This window comes from Dipodomys merriami, unplaced genomic scaffold, assembly GCF_024711535.1.
Source record: "Dipodomys merriami isolate MVZ:Mamm:240054 unplaced genomic scaffold, mDipMer1.0.p SCAF_50, whole genome shotgun sequence".
NCBI classification, from domain to species: Eukaryota; Metazoa; Chordata; class Mammalia; order Rodentia; family Heteromyidae; genus Dipodomys; species Dipodomys merriami.
The window spans coordinates 3,941,490-3,957,127 of record NW_027206069.1 but is presented as its reverse complement, the minus strand read 5'-3'; the positions used below and the strand labels follow the sequence as shown (position 1 = coordinate 3,957,127).

General features: G+C 44.7%; 1 protein-coding gene across 2 annotated transcripts in view; it reads left to right on the top strand.

Moving 5' to 3' along the window:
* Nucleotides 1–5,472: 5,472 nt before the first annotated feature.
* Nucleotides 5,473–15,638, top strand: part of Evl (Enah/Vasp-like) — a 126,835-nt gene continuing 116,669 nt past the window's right edge. The window contains exon 1 of one of the 2 annotated variants that reach the window (XM_069997592.1): nucleotides 5,473–5,837. In XM_069997592.1, the coding sequence (XP_069853693.1) occupies nucleotides 5,833–5,837 (5 nt within the window). In that variant the 5' untranslated portion in view covers nucleotides 5,473–5,832. The remainder of the gene's footprint in view (nucleotides 5,838–15,638) is intronic. The other variant, XM_069997594.1, reaches the window with a different exon arrangement.

Sequence of the window (15,638 nt, the reverse complement as noted above, 5' to 3'; positions counted from 1 at the left end):
AAACAAAAATCAAGGAAAAGCATTATTTTTAGCTGGCCTCAAAGACAATTTGACGCCTCCAGGTCACCAGGCTAGCTCTACAGAATACAGTAGACAAAGACTCCTACTATAGCTGGGTGCCAATGGCTTATGCTTATAAATCCGTCTACTTAGGAAGCTAAGATCTGAAGATGAGAGTTCAAGGCCAGCCAGGGCAAGAAAGTCTTACCTCCAATTAACCAGAAAATCAGAAATGGAGCTGTGGCTTAAATGGTAGAACACCATCCTTGAGTGAAAAAGCTGAGGGACAGCACTCAGACCCTGAGTTCAAGCCTCGGTACTGGCACAAAAAAAAATTTTTTTTTAACTACAGTTGCCAACCACCAAGAAATTAGACCAAAATGTCCTTGAGGATAACAGCTTAAGGCACTGTACCCCACCTGTAAATGAAAGAGGTACTGAAAAATGGATTGCCCCAGATTTGAATGTTAGTATCAAGCTTGAAGGGCACTTGAAGGTCATGTTTGACTGAAGCTGCCAAAGACCCTCTGCAACCTCTTCTCCAACTATCCCCATCTCAGGATCCCTGAGTGGCTGAGGATATGTCTGATAAGCCTTTGCAGGCCCCTCGATGGAGAGTTACTAATAGGGTTACATGATTCCTGTCATCTAGAGACATTCTTTCACATGACCTAGGGATTCTCATCTGGGCACTATCAAATAAGTGACTCATGTCTGCTCTCTATGTCAAACTTACAAGCAGGGTCAATCCTGTACATTTGTATTCTCCTTTAGTATTTAGAGAAAAGGATCTTTTCCAGGAGAAAACTGATAACTATACTTATTCAGGTCCCTTCTTGTCAGGAATATAAATATCTTTGGTGTATTCTGATACCTTTGTAAGATGAGTCAACTTTCCTGACCTGTACTCAAAGGGCTACAAAGGCTAACTAGCTACTCAAAGAAACTGAGCTGGGGCCTGCACTGGTAGCTCAAGCATAATCCTAACTACCCAGGAGACTGAGATCTGACTGAGCATCTTGGTTTTAAGCCAGCACAAGTAGCAAACAAATCTGAGACTTCTGTTTTTGTTGTTGGCCATGGGGATTTAATTTGGGGCCTGAGTACTGTCTGTGAGATCTTTTACTCAAGGCTAGTGCTCTACCACATTGAGCTACAGCGCCACTTCCCATTTCCTGGCAGTTAATTGGAGATAAGAGTCTCATGGATTTTCCTGTCCTGGCTGACTTTGAACGGTGATCCTCAGATCTCAGCCTCCTGAGTAGCTAGGATTACTGGTGTGAGCCACCAGCGCCTGGTGGGAGAGGCTGCTTCTTGCTGTGTGACACAGGTGAGGAAATCACCAGCCAGCACCCAGCCACATCACAGAGGGCTGGGCAGGCAGAGTTTGAGCTTAAAGTGCTGATTTTATGCACTGGCTCCCAACTATCCAGCAAGGTCCAATGGGGTGCCCCTCACCCAGAGAGCTACCTCCCCCTGCCCCTGCCCTCTTCCCTGCCCCTGCCCTTGTACCTTCCTGCAGCAGAGCCAACTGCAGCCTGGGGCCCATAAGGACCTCCCTCTGTGGTGCCCAGACCTGTGCACAGTACTTCTGATCTCAGTGTCTGACACTTCCTGTGACTCAGCTTTGGGCAGGGGAGTAGGGGAGGCATGGCAGACACACTGCCTGGCTAAATCAAAGACTCAACCCCAACTAACCCATCAAAACTCCAGAAGTGGAGGTGTGGCTTGAATTGCAGAGTGCCAGCCTTGAGCAGAAAAATTCTGGGAGCTAAAGAGTGGGGCTCTGAGTTCAAGCCCTAGTATTGGCATTAAAAGAAAAAAAAGTATTTGCCAGTGTGGCTTCTTGGGACCCTGTGGATAGAGGTTGGGTGTGACGCTCTTTAAGGCATCTTCAGGCCGGCTCTCTATCTGATTCTGCAGGGTGATAGTTAACAGGCGCTATCACCTCTGCTTTTGCTACTTAAGGGAAATCTAGTGAGTGGTGAGGAATCATTGTTGAATACAAGGACTGGTAGCCTTTAGAAATACATACATCTGGCTGGGAATGTGGCTTAGCAGTCGAGTGCTTGCCTAGCTTACTCAGCACCACATAAACAGAAAAAGCTGCAAATGGCACTGTAGCTCAAGTGGTAGAGCACTAGACTTGAGTAAAAGAAGCTCAGGGACAGTGCCCAGGTCCTGAGTTCAAGTCCCAGGATTGGCAGAACAAAAAACAAAAACAAAAAATGCATAAATCATTCCGAAGACACTTGTTTCAAAAATGTTAACTTTCATACGTATTTTCTTTTTATCAGAAGAAGACAAACACGAACTAATCTATTTCCAAGAAGCAATACCTTTATTCATTAAGTGAATGCTAAAAAGGTTGTGTTTGGAAATAATGGACTGTTAGGGAAAGGGAAAGGAAAGTCAAGAATGCAGGTGCTAGAGAAGAGTGGAAAAGACCCTTCTCAGGAGTCTGAGTGCTGATATGGGCAGCAACTACAAAATGGTCTTCTCACCTGTCCCATGACAAATGGGAGTGCAGAGACATGGAGCCTCTGCCTCTCCAGCTATCCTGGGACTGTTAGACCAAGATTGGTATCCATTCATGGGGACACGGGGCACAGGAGAGGCAGAGCAGTGTCTGTCCAGAAACTTTCTAAGCTCTGACTGCAGCTCATGGAACCTTCTGAAGAGCGAACATCAGATACAGGAAGAGACTGAAGATTTACAGTAATTCATGGAAAATATAGAAAGAGGAGTGTGACCAGGCTTGGTGGCACACATCTAGCTACTTGGGAAGCTAAAATGGGGGAGGGTTAGAGTTTAAGGCTAGCCCAGGCAAGAGATTCCTGAGAGTCCCTCCATTTAATAGCTGGGCATGATGGCATATCCTTGTCACCCCATCTAGCAGGAAGCTGAGATCAGGATAATGGTTACAGGCTTTAACCTTTAATTTTCTGATTATTATTATAAAGGTGATCTACAGAGGGGTTATAGTTATAAAAGTCAGGTAAAGAGTACACTTCTTTTTGGACAACGTAATCCCTTCCCTCCCTCTCTCCGGTTTTCCCTCCCATCCCCACCCACAATTTGTTAGTACATTTTCAGTATAGTCTGTGAGTTCCCTTGCTGCATTTATTTACTCTTTGTCCCTCCATTTCTGTGCCTCCCCTTACACTCAAAAGGATTTGTCTTAATAAAAGAAGCTGCACAGCGGTGTGTGCCTCAGTAATAGCAGGAAGAGTAAATAAGAAGACTGAGGTCCAGGTACTGGTATGGGCAAGAACAGTGGACCCTATCTTTAAAAAAAAGAAAAAAAGAAAGCAAAGAAAAAGGGCTGGAGACAGCAGTGGATCTTTGGCTAAGTTAGCAGGAGCCCTGAGGTCAAGCTCCAACATTGTCAAGAAGTAGGAAGGAAGGAAGGAAGGGAGGAAGGAAGGAAGGAAGGAAGGGAGGGAGGGAGGGAGGGAGGGGAGAGGAGGGGAAGGGAAAGGAAGGGAAGGGAAGAAAAAGAGGTGGTTTGCCCCTCAGCTTTGGTGTTAGTGCTTCACAGCAAATCTGTCATCAACATTTTCCTATTATCCTCTTCCAGCAACACGGTGATAACTTGTTAGAGGGTGGATTGAGGAAATGCCTTATCTGGAGATCAGAGTAGGTGATCCGTTGAAAGGTGATCATTAAGCATAATAAAGGTCTACATTCAGGGGTCTTTACACAGGATTTTGCTGTGCACCAACCCTGCCTCTCATCGGGGATCTTTCCCCATGATCAGAGTTAACTTCTGGGATGCAAAAAGACTAATCTTGATCCTGAGAAGAGAGGAACAAATGAGGTTAGGGCCGTAACCAGGACAATAGGAGATTAAGATACCTTGTCAATTTTGAGGAGTTGCAGCTCAGACTGGAATGTGGGAAAACCGGACTGGATTTCTAAGCCAGAAGGCAGGGGGGTAGATCCTCACGGAGATCAGGCCCCTAAGAATGACGCTCAACTTCGGCAAAACCATGTAAAAATCACACCATTTCTTTTCCATCTGGACTAGGACTCACATGGCAACCTGTTTTTGCCCTCCTAGTACTTGCCAGTCATGGTATATGCTCAGGTTAACCTTATTTTAAATAGGTAGCTCGTATTTCAATGTTACAAAGACAGAAGTAAGGGAGGTATTAGTGGCAATATTGAGAAAACATTACCAACTCTGTCTACTTACAGGTCGGGAGTGAGACCCGGGAGAAGGGGTGGAATTTCCAGAAGCAGTGAGGATCACTTTCTATTTTACTTTTTGCAGGTCCTGGGGCTTAAACTCAGGGCCCGAGCACGGAGTTCTCTTCGTGGTCAAGACTAACATTCTACCCTTTGAGCCACAGCACCACTTCCGGCTTTTTCTGAGTAATTTTTTATTATTAGAAATAAAAGTCTCACGGACTTTCCTGCCCGGGCTGGCTTCGAACCGCGATCCTCAGGTCTCAGCCTCCTGAGTAGCTAGGATGACAGGCGTGAGCCACCGGCACCCGGCTGATCACTGTCTTTCAAAAGGATAGGGAGTGAGGGGGCTGGGAGGGTGGCTCAGTGGTAGAGCGCTTGCCTTGCATGCCTGAGGCCCTGGGTTCGATTCCTCAGCACCACATAAGCAAAAAGAAAAAAGCCGGAAGTGGCACTGTGGCTCAAGTGGTAGAGCGCTAGCCTTGAGCTGAAGAGCTGAGGGACAGCGCCCAGGCCCAGAGTTCAGGCCCTACAACCAGACCCAAAAAAACCAAAAAAAACCCAAAAGGATAGGGAGTGAAAAACCAAAGAAACCCTGAACAACCCAGGCGACCGGGGCTGTGGTTTCGGGGTGGGCCAGGTGGGGGCTTCCAATGGCCGTGTGGCCCCGAGGCTAGGGCCTTCTCCCTGCCAGGGCTCCTTTGACACTGGCCAGGTGCCGTATCTCCGAACACAGAAAGCCAACCCGCACCCTCAGGGTCCCCGGCGAAAGCTAGAGCTGAGGCCTTGGCGGGTGTGCGGGACTCCACGTGTCGCCTGGCGTCCCGCCCACCTGGCCCCGCCCCTGGGGTCACGAGTTTGGCCCTATCCTTTCCGAGCTCCAATCCTCCCTCTTGGCTCCGCCTCTGTGACGCCCCCTTACAGCTCCACCCCTCACCTTTCCTCTAGGTCCTGGTCCAGCCACTCAGCACTAGCCCTTCCCTCCAGGCCCCGCCCTTTTCTCCGGGCCACGCCCACTGCCTCCGTTCCTTCCCGCGCTTCCCCGGCTCGGCCCCGCCCCCACAGCCTGGGGCTCAGCCCTCCTAGAGGCGCGGACTGTAAACCCCGCGCCTTTTGTGTGGAACTTTCAACGCCGCCGCCGCGCGCGCTCCTTCCCCTCAGCGGCTGCGAGCGGGCGGGCGCGCGGGTGCGCGCAGCCCCTCAGCGGGCAGAGGGGCGTATAGGCGAGCGCACCCCGCCCCTCTACACACGCAGGCTCAGATCCATCAGCGCGCGCTCCTCCGGGGCCGCCGCCCGACTCGCTGGCAGGTGCGCGCGCGGGCGCGCCCCCGACGGCCGACCCCTCCAGCACGCCCCCTCCCCGGCTCCGTCAGCCGGCCGCCGGGCACGCGCACGCGCCGGCCCGGGCACGCGCGCCCGCCAAGATGGCAGGGGCCGGGGCCCAGCTGTCAGTCGCCGCCGCCGAAGCCCTTCCCCGCAGCTAGCGGCCCCGACGCCCGCCCGAGAAGATGAGCCCCCGCTGCCTCCCGCAGCCCATCCAGACGCGGAGCCGTCGCGCCCGGGGCCGGCTCCCCCGCTAGCGCCTGCGCCCCGCGCCCGCGCCGGGTCGTCCCCAGCCCCGCGCCCGCCCCGGCCGCGACAATGAGGTGAGTCGGCGTCCGCGCGCGCGGGCCCGGGAGGCAGGGCCGGGCCTGCGGGGCCGGGCGGGCGGGGTGGCGGCTCCGCGGAGCCCGGGAGGGGCCCGGAGGCCGCGGCGGCCGCTCCGGGGGGCGCTCGGGGCCGCCGGGGGTCCGGAGCCCGGGGCGGCGCCGACTCGACCCTCCCCCCCCGGGCCCCGCAAAGCCCCCGGGTGCCCGGAGCCATTGGGGTCCCTCGGCTCGGAGCTAGTCACTCCCTTTCTTCCCCTCTCGTCCCCGCTCCTTTCTTCCCGCACGCCCGACCCTCCCTCCGCACCCAGAACCGGCCCAGGTGCGGCAGTGACACCTCCCCGCGCGCGAGGCCCGGTCCCCGCGCCCCGTGGCCACATCCCTGGTCCTGACTTCTCGTGGGGGCCATCTCTTGCCCCTGCTCCGCACCTTGACCTTCTAGAGCCACTTTCCGCATAAACCGTAGTGTCTATGGGTTGATTTGGCCCGTTGGGTGAACTTTAGGTAAACGAGAATACAGCATATCCTCTCTGGCCAATGGCGTCTTTCACTTCAAGAATTCTCTATTCTGTAGTAGCCCTTGGGCGTTCGTTTGCACTGATCCACAGAATAAAGAAAACTATCCTGAGTCCATTCTACTGTTGGTGGTCATTTGAGTTTCTTCTAGCTTTTGGTATTAAAGCTGTTGTGAATGTGCTGTTTTCTAGTGCATCCATTTCTCTGGGGTATATACTTACCAGAAATTCTAGGTCAAACTATATGCATATTTTCAGCTCTAGCGGATTGAGTTTAAGTGACAGTACCTTTTTTTTTTTCTTTTTTGTCGGTAGTGGGGCTTGAACTCTGGGCCTGGGCGCTGTCCCTGCGCTCTTCAGCTCAAGGCGAGCGCTCTACCGGTTGAGCCACAGCGCCACTTCTGGTTTTCTGGTGGTTAATTGGAGATAGGAGTTTCACGGACTTTCCTGCCCGGGCTGGCTTTGAACCGTGATTCTCAGATCTCAGCCTCCTGAGTGGCTAGGATTACAGGTGTGAGCCACCAGCGCCCGGCGACAGTACCATTTTAAACACTAAATTTAGTGAGTGTAAATCCAAAGCGATTTGCACAGCTGCTAGTAAGTTATGAGCGTTCTTTACATCCTTGACAGCACTTGGGATTGTCTGCTTTACATTTTAGTCATTCTAGTGATTGTGAAGTTGTATATCACTGTGGATTTTAACTTGTAGTTTCCTGTTAGCTAACGAGGCTGATTTTTTTTTCATGCTTATTTGGCACCCTCTTTTATGAAGTACCTGTTAAATTATCCTGCCCATGTCTTTTCATGTCTTCCTAATGTGTATTTTTTTCTATTCTAAAATGAAAAGAAAATAGTTTCCTGTAATACCTTCTAGAAACCTCAGTTTTGCGTGTCTCATGAAGAGAGTCCACTTGGAATTGATTTAAGTGTAGTGTGATTAAGGTTCATTTCTACCTAACATTATTTATCCAGCACTATGTCAGATAAATCTTTCCCCCACAGTTCTCAGTACCACCTTTCATTCTTCCATTGGAGGTCATATTCTTTATGTTGGAAAAATGTCTTTTTGCATTCTTTTAGTGGAGGTTCTACTGGTGACATATTCCTAGTGATTGTTTAAAAACAGGTAGCCTTCAATTTTTTCTGTTTTGTAAACAGTCTTATTGAAATGTAATTTTCTCCATAAAATGTATCCACTTAAATATACACTTTGGGCTTCAAGCATAGCTCAAGCAGTAGAATGCTTGCCAAAAAGCCAGATTTATTATTTATTTTAGGATATTCAGGTAGTTATGCAATCATTATGACAATCTTAATTTTAGAACTTTTTTTCCATTAGTTACAGGATTTATGGTTTGCTACTGTTTTCCTTTGCTCTCTTGTGATTTATAACTTTGATCATTTCTGTTGAGAAGTCGCTTTGGGACTCTGTTGTTCCTTGGAAAATAATCTCTCTAGTCGGTTTTTAAATCTTATTCTTTTTTTTTTTTTTTTTTGGGTCCGGTCGTGGGGCCTGAACTCTGGGCCTGGGCACTGTCCCTCAGCTCTTCAGCTCAAGGCTAGCACGCTACCACTTGAGCCACAGCGCCACTTCCGGCTTTTTTTTTTATGTGGTGCTGAGGAATCGAACCCAGGGCCTCGAGCATGCAAGGCAAGTGCTCTACCACTGAGCCACCTTCCCAGCCCTAAATCTTATTCTTGATTTTCAATATTTTTCTTATGCATCTTGTATGGAGTTTCTATTTGTGATTAGAGTTCTTAGGGTTTTTTGAATCTATGGCTTCATATCTTTCATTTGTTTTAGAAGATCTTTGCTACTAGCCAATTATTGTCAATTATTGCTTTTCCATTTTTCTTTACTTTTCCTTCTGGGGACTACAATTATATGAAACATTTAGAGACAGAGCGTATGTTTCTAAAATCTTCCTCTAGTGCTAGTTGGGTTTATCTCTATCCTTCATTCTAAAGATACCATTTCTTTCTCTTCTGCAGTATATAATCTCTTATTAAAACTATCCATTGATTTTTTTTTTTTTTTTTTTGCCAGTCCTGGAGCTCAGTCAGGGCCTTAGCACTGTCCCTGAGCTTCTCTTGTTCAAGGATAGCACACTGCCACTTGAGCCACAGCACCACTTCCAGCTTTTTCTGTTTATGTGGTACTGACGAATTGCACCCAGGGTTAAAAAAATGCATGCTAGGCAAGCACTCTATCCACTAAGCTACATTCCCAGCACCCATTGAATTTTTACTTTCAGTTATTTTGCTTTTAATTTCTATTTGGCTGACTTTTATCGTTCCTAGTTATCTACCAAGATTACTGATCTTTTATCACCTTGAATACGCATAGCTATTTTAAAGTCTGCTTCTAATTTTGGCAAAATCTGAGTTGCCAAGTCATAGTGGCTCACGCCTGTAATCCTAGCAACTCAGGAGGCTGAGATCTGAGGATTGCTATTCAAAGCAGTCCAGGCAGGAAAGTCCCAGGAGACTCTTATCTCCAATAAACTAACCCCCAAAAAGCCAGAAGCAGAACTGTGGCTCAAGTGATAGAGGAATAGCCTTGAACAAAAGAAGCTCAAGGACAGCATCCGATTGAGTTCAAGTCCCAAAACTGGCACACACACATCATTCCCACACTCTGTTTCTTTGCACAGTGTCTTTTCTCTGCCCCTCCCCCCTCTTTAAAATTATGGGCTGGCTATTGTATTTGCTACAAAATTGTAGAAACAATTTGAGGCCTAAGATGCTTGTTTTGTCTCTCAGAAATCACATTTGTTTTGAAATTTCTCCATTCTGTTGTAATCCTTGTCCATTCATTTTGTGACCTACTGTACTCCATAGAATAACCAGAACATCATTAATTCATTCTATTGTTGGTAGACGTTTGAGTTGCAAATCGGGGGCGATCACTTATAGGGTCACATCAGTCCAGTTTCACAGATTGAGTTCTTTGTAATAGGAGCTTCAGTTTTTATGAGACCATGACTGTTCTTTTCATTCTTTTTCCTAGCATTAACTTGGGCACCAGTGCTGGTGGTTTAGGCCTGTAATCCTAGCTGCTCAGGAGGCTGAGATCTTAGCATCTCAGGCCCAGGCAGAAACATCTGTGAGTCTCTTGTCTTTAGTTAACTAGCAGAAGGCTGGAAATGAAAGCATGGCCCAAGTGGAAGAGCATCAGCTATAAGTGAAAACTTGAGGTCCTGAGTTCAAGCTTTAGCATATGATGATAAGTAGTAATTAGATAGGTAGGTAGGTAGGTAGGTAGATAGATAGATAGATAGATAGATAGATAGATAGATAGATAGATAGATAGATAGATAGATAGATAGATAGATATTGAGTCACTTCAGAGTTGCCAAATACTCCTAGGGAAATTACCTTTCTGGCTTCACATGCTTCCCAATACTTCCATATTCCTCCCTCTCTACTTTCTAACAGTGAACCAAAAAAAGGAGGTATTTGTTATTTTTTTTTTGTCTCCAGCTTTTCTAGTTCTCTTTAGCTAAGGGATTCTTCTGATTTACTTAGTCCATAGGTTCTGGAAAGAAAAGTCCCTGAGTTGTGCATTTTCAGGGGCAATTTGAATTCAATCTGGAGATATGTGGAGAATTGTGACATGTTTTTTGGTGTGTTGTAACTACATTAGATTGCCAGTTTATTTAAATAATTACTGTAAAGCTGAGGATTTAGTGGCCAGGTGCCCTTTATTCTCTCTCTTTCCCGTGTTCATTTATTTCTTCTGTTATGATTTCCTTAATCGTTTATTTGATTTAAAAATGATCCTTTAACCTATCCTTTTCAATAGAAATTTTAATTTTTTTTGACCATCAGAAGCATGATTATAGAAATGAAAGTTCTTAAATGATTTTTCTCAAATAAATTATTCACATATTTTTCCCTTGAGTCTTTTTTAATACAGATTTTTAAAAACACTGCTGTTTAACTTGGTTTTTTGTTGAGACTGCTCATAGTTAGACACCTATCCATGTATATTTACTTTCCATCTGAAGTGTTTGACTTTGGCAGATGGTAAATGAGTCCAGGAAATGTATTTGTTGTCTCTGTTGTCAACTACTGATTTGATTTGGTTACTTCCAAGTGTGGGAAAACAAATTTTTTTTTCTCTGTTCTTGCCACAGCAATTAACATAAAAGAACTGGCTACTGTGGTAGCCAACTATAGTCTTAGCTATTGGAAAGTCTGAGGATTGCCTGAGCCTGGATGTTTGAGTTCAGCCTGGGCAACACAGCAAGACACCATCTCAAAAACAAAACAGAATAGCACTCAAATGGTAGAGTGCCTGCATCTTAGCAAGTGCAAGGTGGAGAGTTCCATCCAGGTACTGACAAAGCAAAAGAAACAAACACAGAAGACGTCTGTGACCTCAAAAGGTATAGGAATTTCTCCCTACCAGCAAACAATCAGTTCTGCAGAAGTGTGCTCTAATCCCATAGGCTGAGGGCTCAGTTGCCAGGGTTCTTCTACCCTACTTCCCCCATACACACAGTGTCATACTTAAAAGATGTATAGAAATCTATATGGTGCCAGGCGCCAGTGGCTCATGCCTGTAATCCTAGCTACTAAGGAGGCTGAGATCTGAGGATCTCGGTTCAAAGCCAGCCCGGGCAGGAAAATCCATGAGACTCTTATCTCCAGTTAACCACCAGAAAACCAGAAGTGGTGCCATGGTTCATGTAGTAGAATGAAGAGCCGAGGGACAGCGCCCAGACCTAGAGTTCAAGCCCCATGACTACCACCACCACCAACAAAAAGCAATCTATATGGACCTTTTCTGTACCTACTTTAAAAAAAATCACCTACTCATATCCAACATGCAATATATTTCTGCTTATTTATTTTACTGATTTATCTGTTGGGAACATTTTCTTCTGGGAACAGTTTTCCAATCTGCCTTTTCTCTTTAAAAAAGTTAGCATACAGTTTACGTTTTTATGTGATTAAGTCATTTAGGATAACATTATTCTAGAAATTTGCCTATTAAATTTGTTTTTCTCCCCTGTTCTCTATATAAAAGCCTTTGAAGATTTCTTTGTCAAACTTTCTGCCCTATGAGGTAAAGAATGAAATTAAGCTTTTCCTTAGAATTAATGGTCAAATACTTGATTATGTCTGTAATTGTACATCAGAAATAACCAGCAGGGTTTCCTCAGTTGGATGGTAATACCAACATCTACCAAAATCCAGAGGTGCAACAGAAGATGTCAAGAGTTAGTGAAGATCACTTCTGATCATACAGCTGGCCTACCCCTGCCAGGGACAGCCTGTATGTACAGCCTGGCATCTAGCAGGCCTGGTTATATGCCAGGAAGCTACTTTATCTGGACCAAGGATACTTTATCAGTCTCAGAGTTATACAGAATGCAGTGTGATTATAGAGTACAATGTAAGATACATGGGCACAGTCAAACAGTCCTTGCTTATCACCCTTGTTCTCCCCTCCCTACCTCTGCCATCCTCCTCCTTACCCCCTCCCGCCACAGTTGGCTCTAAATATGTTTCTGAACCTGTTATTGTAGGTTGGGGAGTAGGGGAACATTTCTTGAGATGTCTTTGGAAGCTGTGTTAAGAAGACCAGTGTGAAAGCCCTAGGGCTTCTGGGTATGTGTGTGAATTCCTCACGGCTCTATATCTGTTTCGGGACCTGTGTTATTTATATTATCTTGTGAACAATGATTTTAATTTGTGCAACATCATTCTTTTTTAAGCTAACATCACTGTCTGCACATGTAGCCCAGTGGTATAGTACTGGCGTAGCATGTAGAAGGGCTCTGGGTTCCATCCCCAACACTGTAAAGTAAGTAAACAAAACAAGGGTTATAAGTAATCTCACTTTAAAGTTTGCTGGTTTGCTGATTTTGTTTGAATTTAATCCACAGATTTGCTTTGTTTATCTAGTTATATAACTAACAACATTTAAATTTAGTTTTAGATAATATATGTATACATATATCTGCTCATGAAATAAATTACATAATATTGTTTTGTTAAGGATTTTTTTTCCCTTTAAAGGGAATCTGTCCATCCCCCAAGTTTGAGAATCTTTGCAGTAACCCATGAGCTTAATGAAGAGATTCTTTTTTTTTTTTTTTGGAGATGTGAATTTACTTCTTCCAATCACGAATTAATGAAGAGATTCTTGAATTGTTAAATGAACATACCGTAAGTATTGTAATAAGAGCATAGGTAAATTCGAACTGAGCCCTTCTAGTTAACAACATCTGGGGTACTGAGGTGCTCCTCAAACAACTTGAAGTAGAGTTTACTCCTTCATAATATATAAGTAGAAGCTTTCCATGGAAATAATTTTCTGGTAGAAATCTTTTCCTGCCTTAAAAAATTATTTCTTGATTTAAATGTAGTATATGTTGAATATTCATAATTTGAAAACAGAAATGTATGAAAAATAATAATAAAAACCCACATCCATCCTGTTATTGGCAGATAGCCATATGAAATATGATGGAATTCCTTTATATTTTTCACCTGTAAGTATAACATTTTCACAAAATGATAAAGTACTATATGTATTTCCTCTTTGAATAATCTTTAGAAACATTTGAAATCATATGACCTGCAAAAAATATATTTATTTACCAATACCTCAATTTTTAAAAAAATTTTTTTTTTGGGTCCGGTCGTGGGGCCTGAACTCTGGGCCTGGGTACTGTCCCTCAGCTCTTCAGCTCAAGGCTAGTGCTCTACCACTTGAACCACAGCGCTACTTCCGGCTTTTTTCTTTTTGCTTATGTGGTACTGAGGAACTGAACCCAGGGCCTCATGCATGCAAGGCAAGCACTCTACCACTGAGCCACCTTCCCAGCCCCTCAATACCTCAATTTTAAGTAATCTTGTTTATTTGTGTTTTTTATTTTGAGTGGCAATGACATCTCTGTGTGACTCTGATCATTTCCTTAAGGTAAATTAGCAAATGGTTTTACTGGGACCAAAGGGTATGTATACATATTATTAGAATGTTAATTTTAAAGAAGAGAGAAAGAGATAAAACTAGTAAAAGGTAGTTAAGTCTGGAGGTTAAACTTGGAGGCTATTCCCTCAAAAGCATACGAAGAGCTAGGAAAGAAATCAGAAGTTAGAGTGAATGGAGGAGAAAGGGAAAGAAAAAAAGGGCCAGTCCTCTGCTTTGAATGGTGTAGTCGTTTCTGTTCACTGTAGGAGGAACCCAGTTCCCCATAGCTGTTGTCTATGTTGATGGACTGACTGTCTTTGTCTTTAGGACTGTGTGATAGACATCTACTCTAACTTGCCGTTCCATAGGTATGTGAGTGAACTTGTTATTTTGTTTATTTGTTTAGACTTGTAACTTTTGAGCTTTATTTACCCCCTGTAGTCTAAGTAACCTGAATTGTAAAGTCAGACAAACTCTACCTTTAAGACTATTAGCAACTAGTTCACCAATTTTGTTAGCAAAGTGTGTGTGTGTGTGTGTGTGTGTGTGTGTGTGTGTGTGTGTGTGTGTGTGTGTGTGTGTGTGTGTGTGTGTGTGTGTGTGTGTGTGTGTGTGTGTGTGTGTGTGTGTGTGTGTGTGTGTGTGTGTGTGTGTGTGTGTGTGTGTGTGCGCGCGCTAGGGTCTCTATCCTTTAGCTTGTTTATTCAAAGCTCTGCTTGAGCCACAGCTCCACTGCTGGCTTTGTGGTGGTTAATTGAAGTTAAGAATGTTTGAAGTTAAGAATCTCCCAGAAGCTGGGCACCGGTGGCTCACGCCTGTAATCCTAGCTACTCAGGAGGCTGAGATCTGAGGATCACGGTTCAAAGCCAGCCCGGGCAGAAAAATCTGTGAGACACTTATCTCCAATAAACCACTAGAACACCAGAAGTGGAGCTGTGGCTCAAGCAGTAGAGCGCTTGCCTTGAGCTGAAGAGCGCTTGCCTTGAGCTGAAGACTACAGGGACAGAGCCCAAGCCCAGAGTTCAAGCCCCACCGACCAAAAAAAAAAAAAAAAAAAAAAAGGAAAGAATCTCTCAGACTTTCCTACAATCCTCAGATGTCAGCTCGTTGAGTAACTAAGATTACAGGCATGAGCCACTGGCACCCTGACTTAAATATCAGGTTGTTTTGTTGTGTTAGTACGGGGTCTTGAACTCATAGTCTTACACTCTCACTTGGCTTTTTTTGCTCCTGACCTGGCGCACTAAAACTTGAACTATAGCTCCACTTTCAGCAAATTTATTAGTTTTGATGATTCTCTGTTTTTCTGAAATGAGGACAATCCCACTCCCTTCCCAGGGTTTTGATCAAATGAGATCAATGAGAATATGTGAAAAGTTATTAGCTTACATATGATGTTTAATAAAGGTTATTTATTTCCCCTACTTGGTCCCAACTTGTTCTATCTGTGAGGAAGATAAACCCTAGAAAATCTAGGGTAATTCTGATTTCAAATTTTCTGCCCTTTTATCAGGTCACTATATAACATTTTCATACATGACAAGTATTTTAGGTTTTGATCATAGTCGCTACTGATGCTTCAACTTCTAAAAATGATTTCAGGACATTTTCTACCAAAGTCACAAAACAAGACTATTGAAATAATGATAAAACAGGAGATGTTATTTCAGAACTGAACCAGAAGCTTAGATTGTGAAATAGTTACTGGCTAGCTGGGAGCAGTGGTTCAGACCCATAATCCTAGTTACTTGGGAGCTAGGGATTAGAAGGAGTTTGGAGTTTTTAAGGCCAGCCCAAACAAAAAAGTTTATGAGACTTTCATTTCAGCCAATAAAAAGCTGGTGTAGCGGCATGTACTTTTCATTCCAGCTATCCATGGGAAGTATAAATAGGAGGAACATGGTTTAAGAAGCAAAAGCACAGATACAAGACCCTATCTGAAAAACAAGCTGAAAAGGGCTAGGGATATGGCTCAATTAGTAGAGCACTTGTTAGGCCCCGAGTTCAACCCTACTACTGCACCCCCCCCAAAACAAAACAAAACAAAACACCAAAATAGTTACTATAATCTAACGTATTTGGCTGTGAAATTCCTAGAAGCCACAGCCAAAAGGAAGGCATGAGTCAGTTGTGTGAAAAAGAGACGTATTTTTGTGTGGCTCTAAACACATTTTCTGTGGGTCTTGAAGGACAGTGAATGCTGGCCTAGCAAGAGTTGATATGGGAGTCTCCTACACACCTTCTCCACTCCTTGTCTCATGGTGTGGTTTCCTTTGCTGGGCCTTGTCTTTAAAAGTCTAGACACTTTTAAAATTTCTAGGTCTACACACCACACTGCAGCTTCTGTGGATCTGTGTT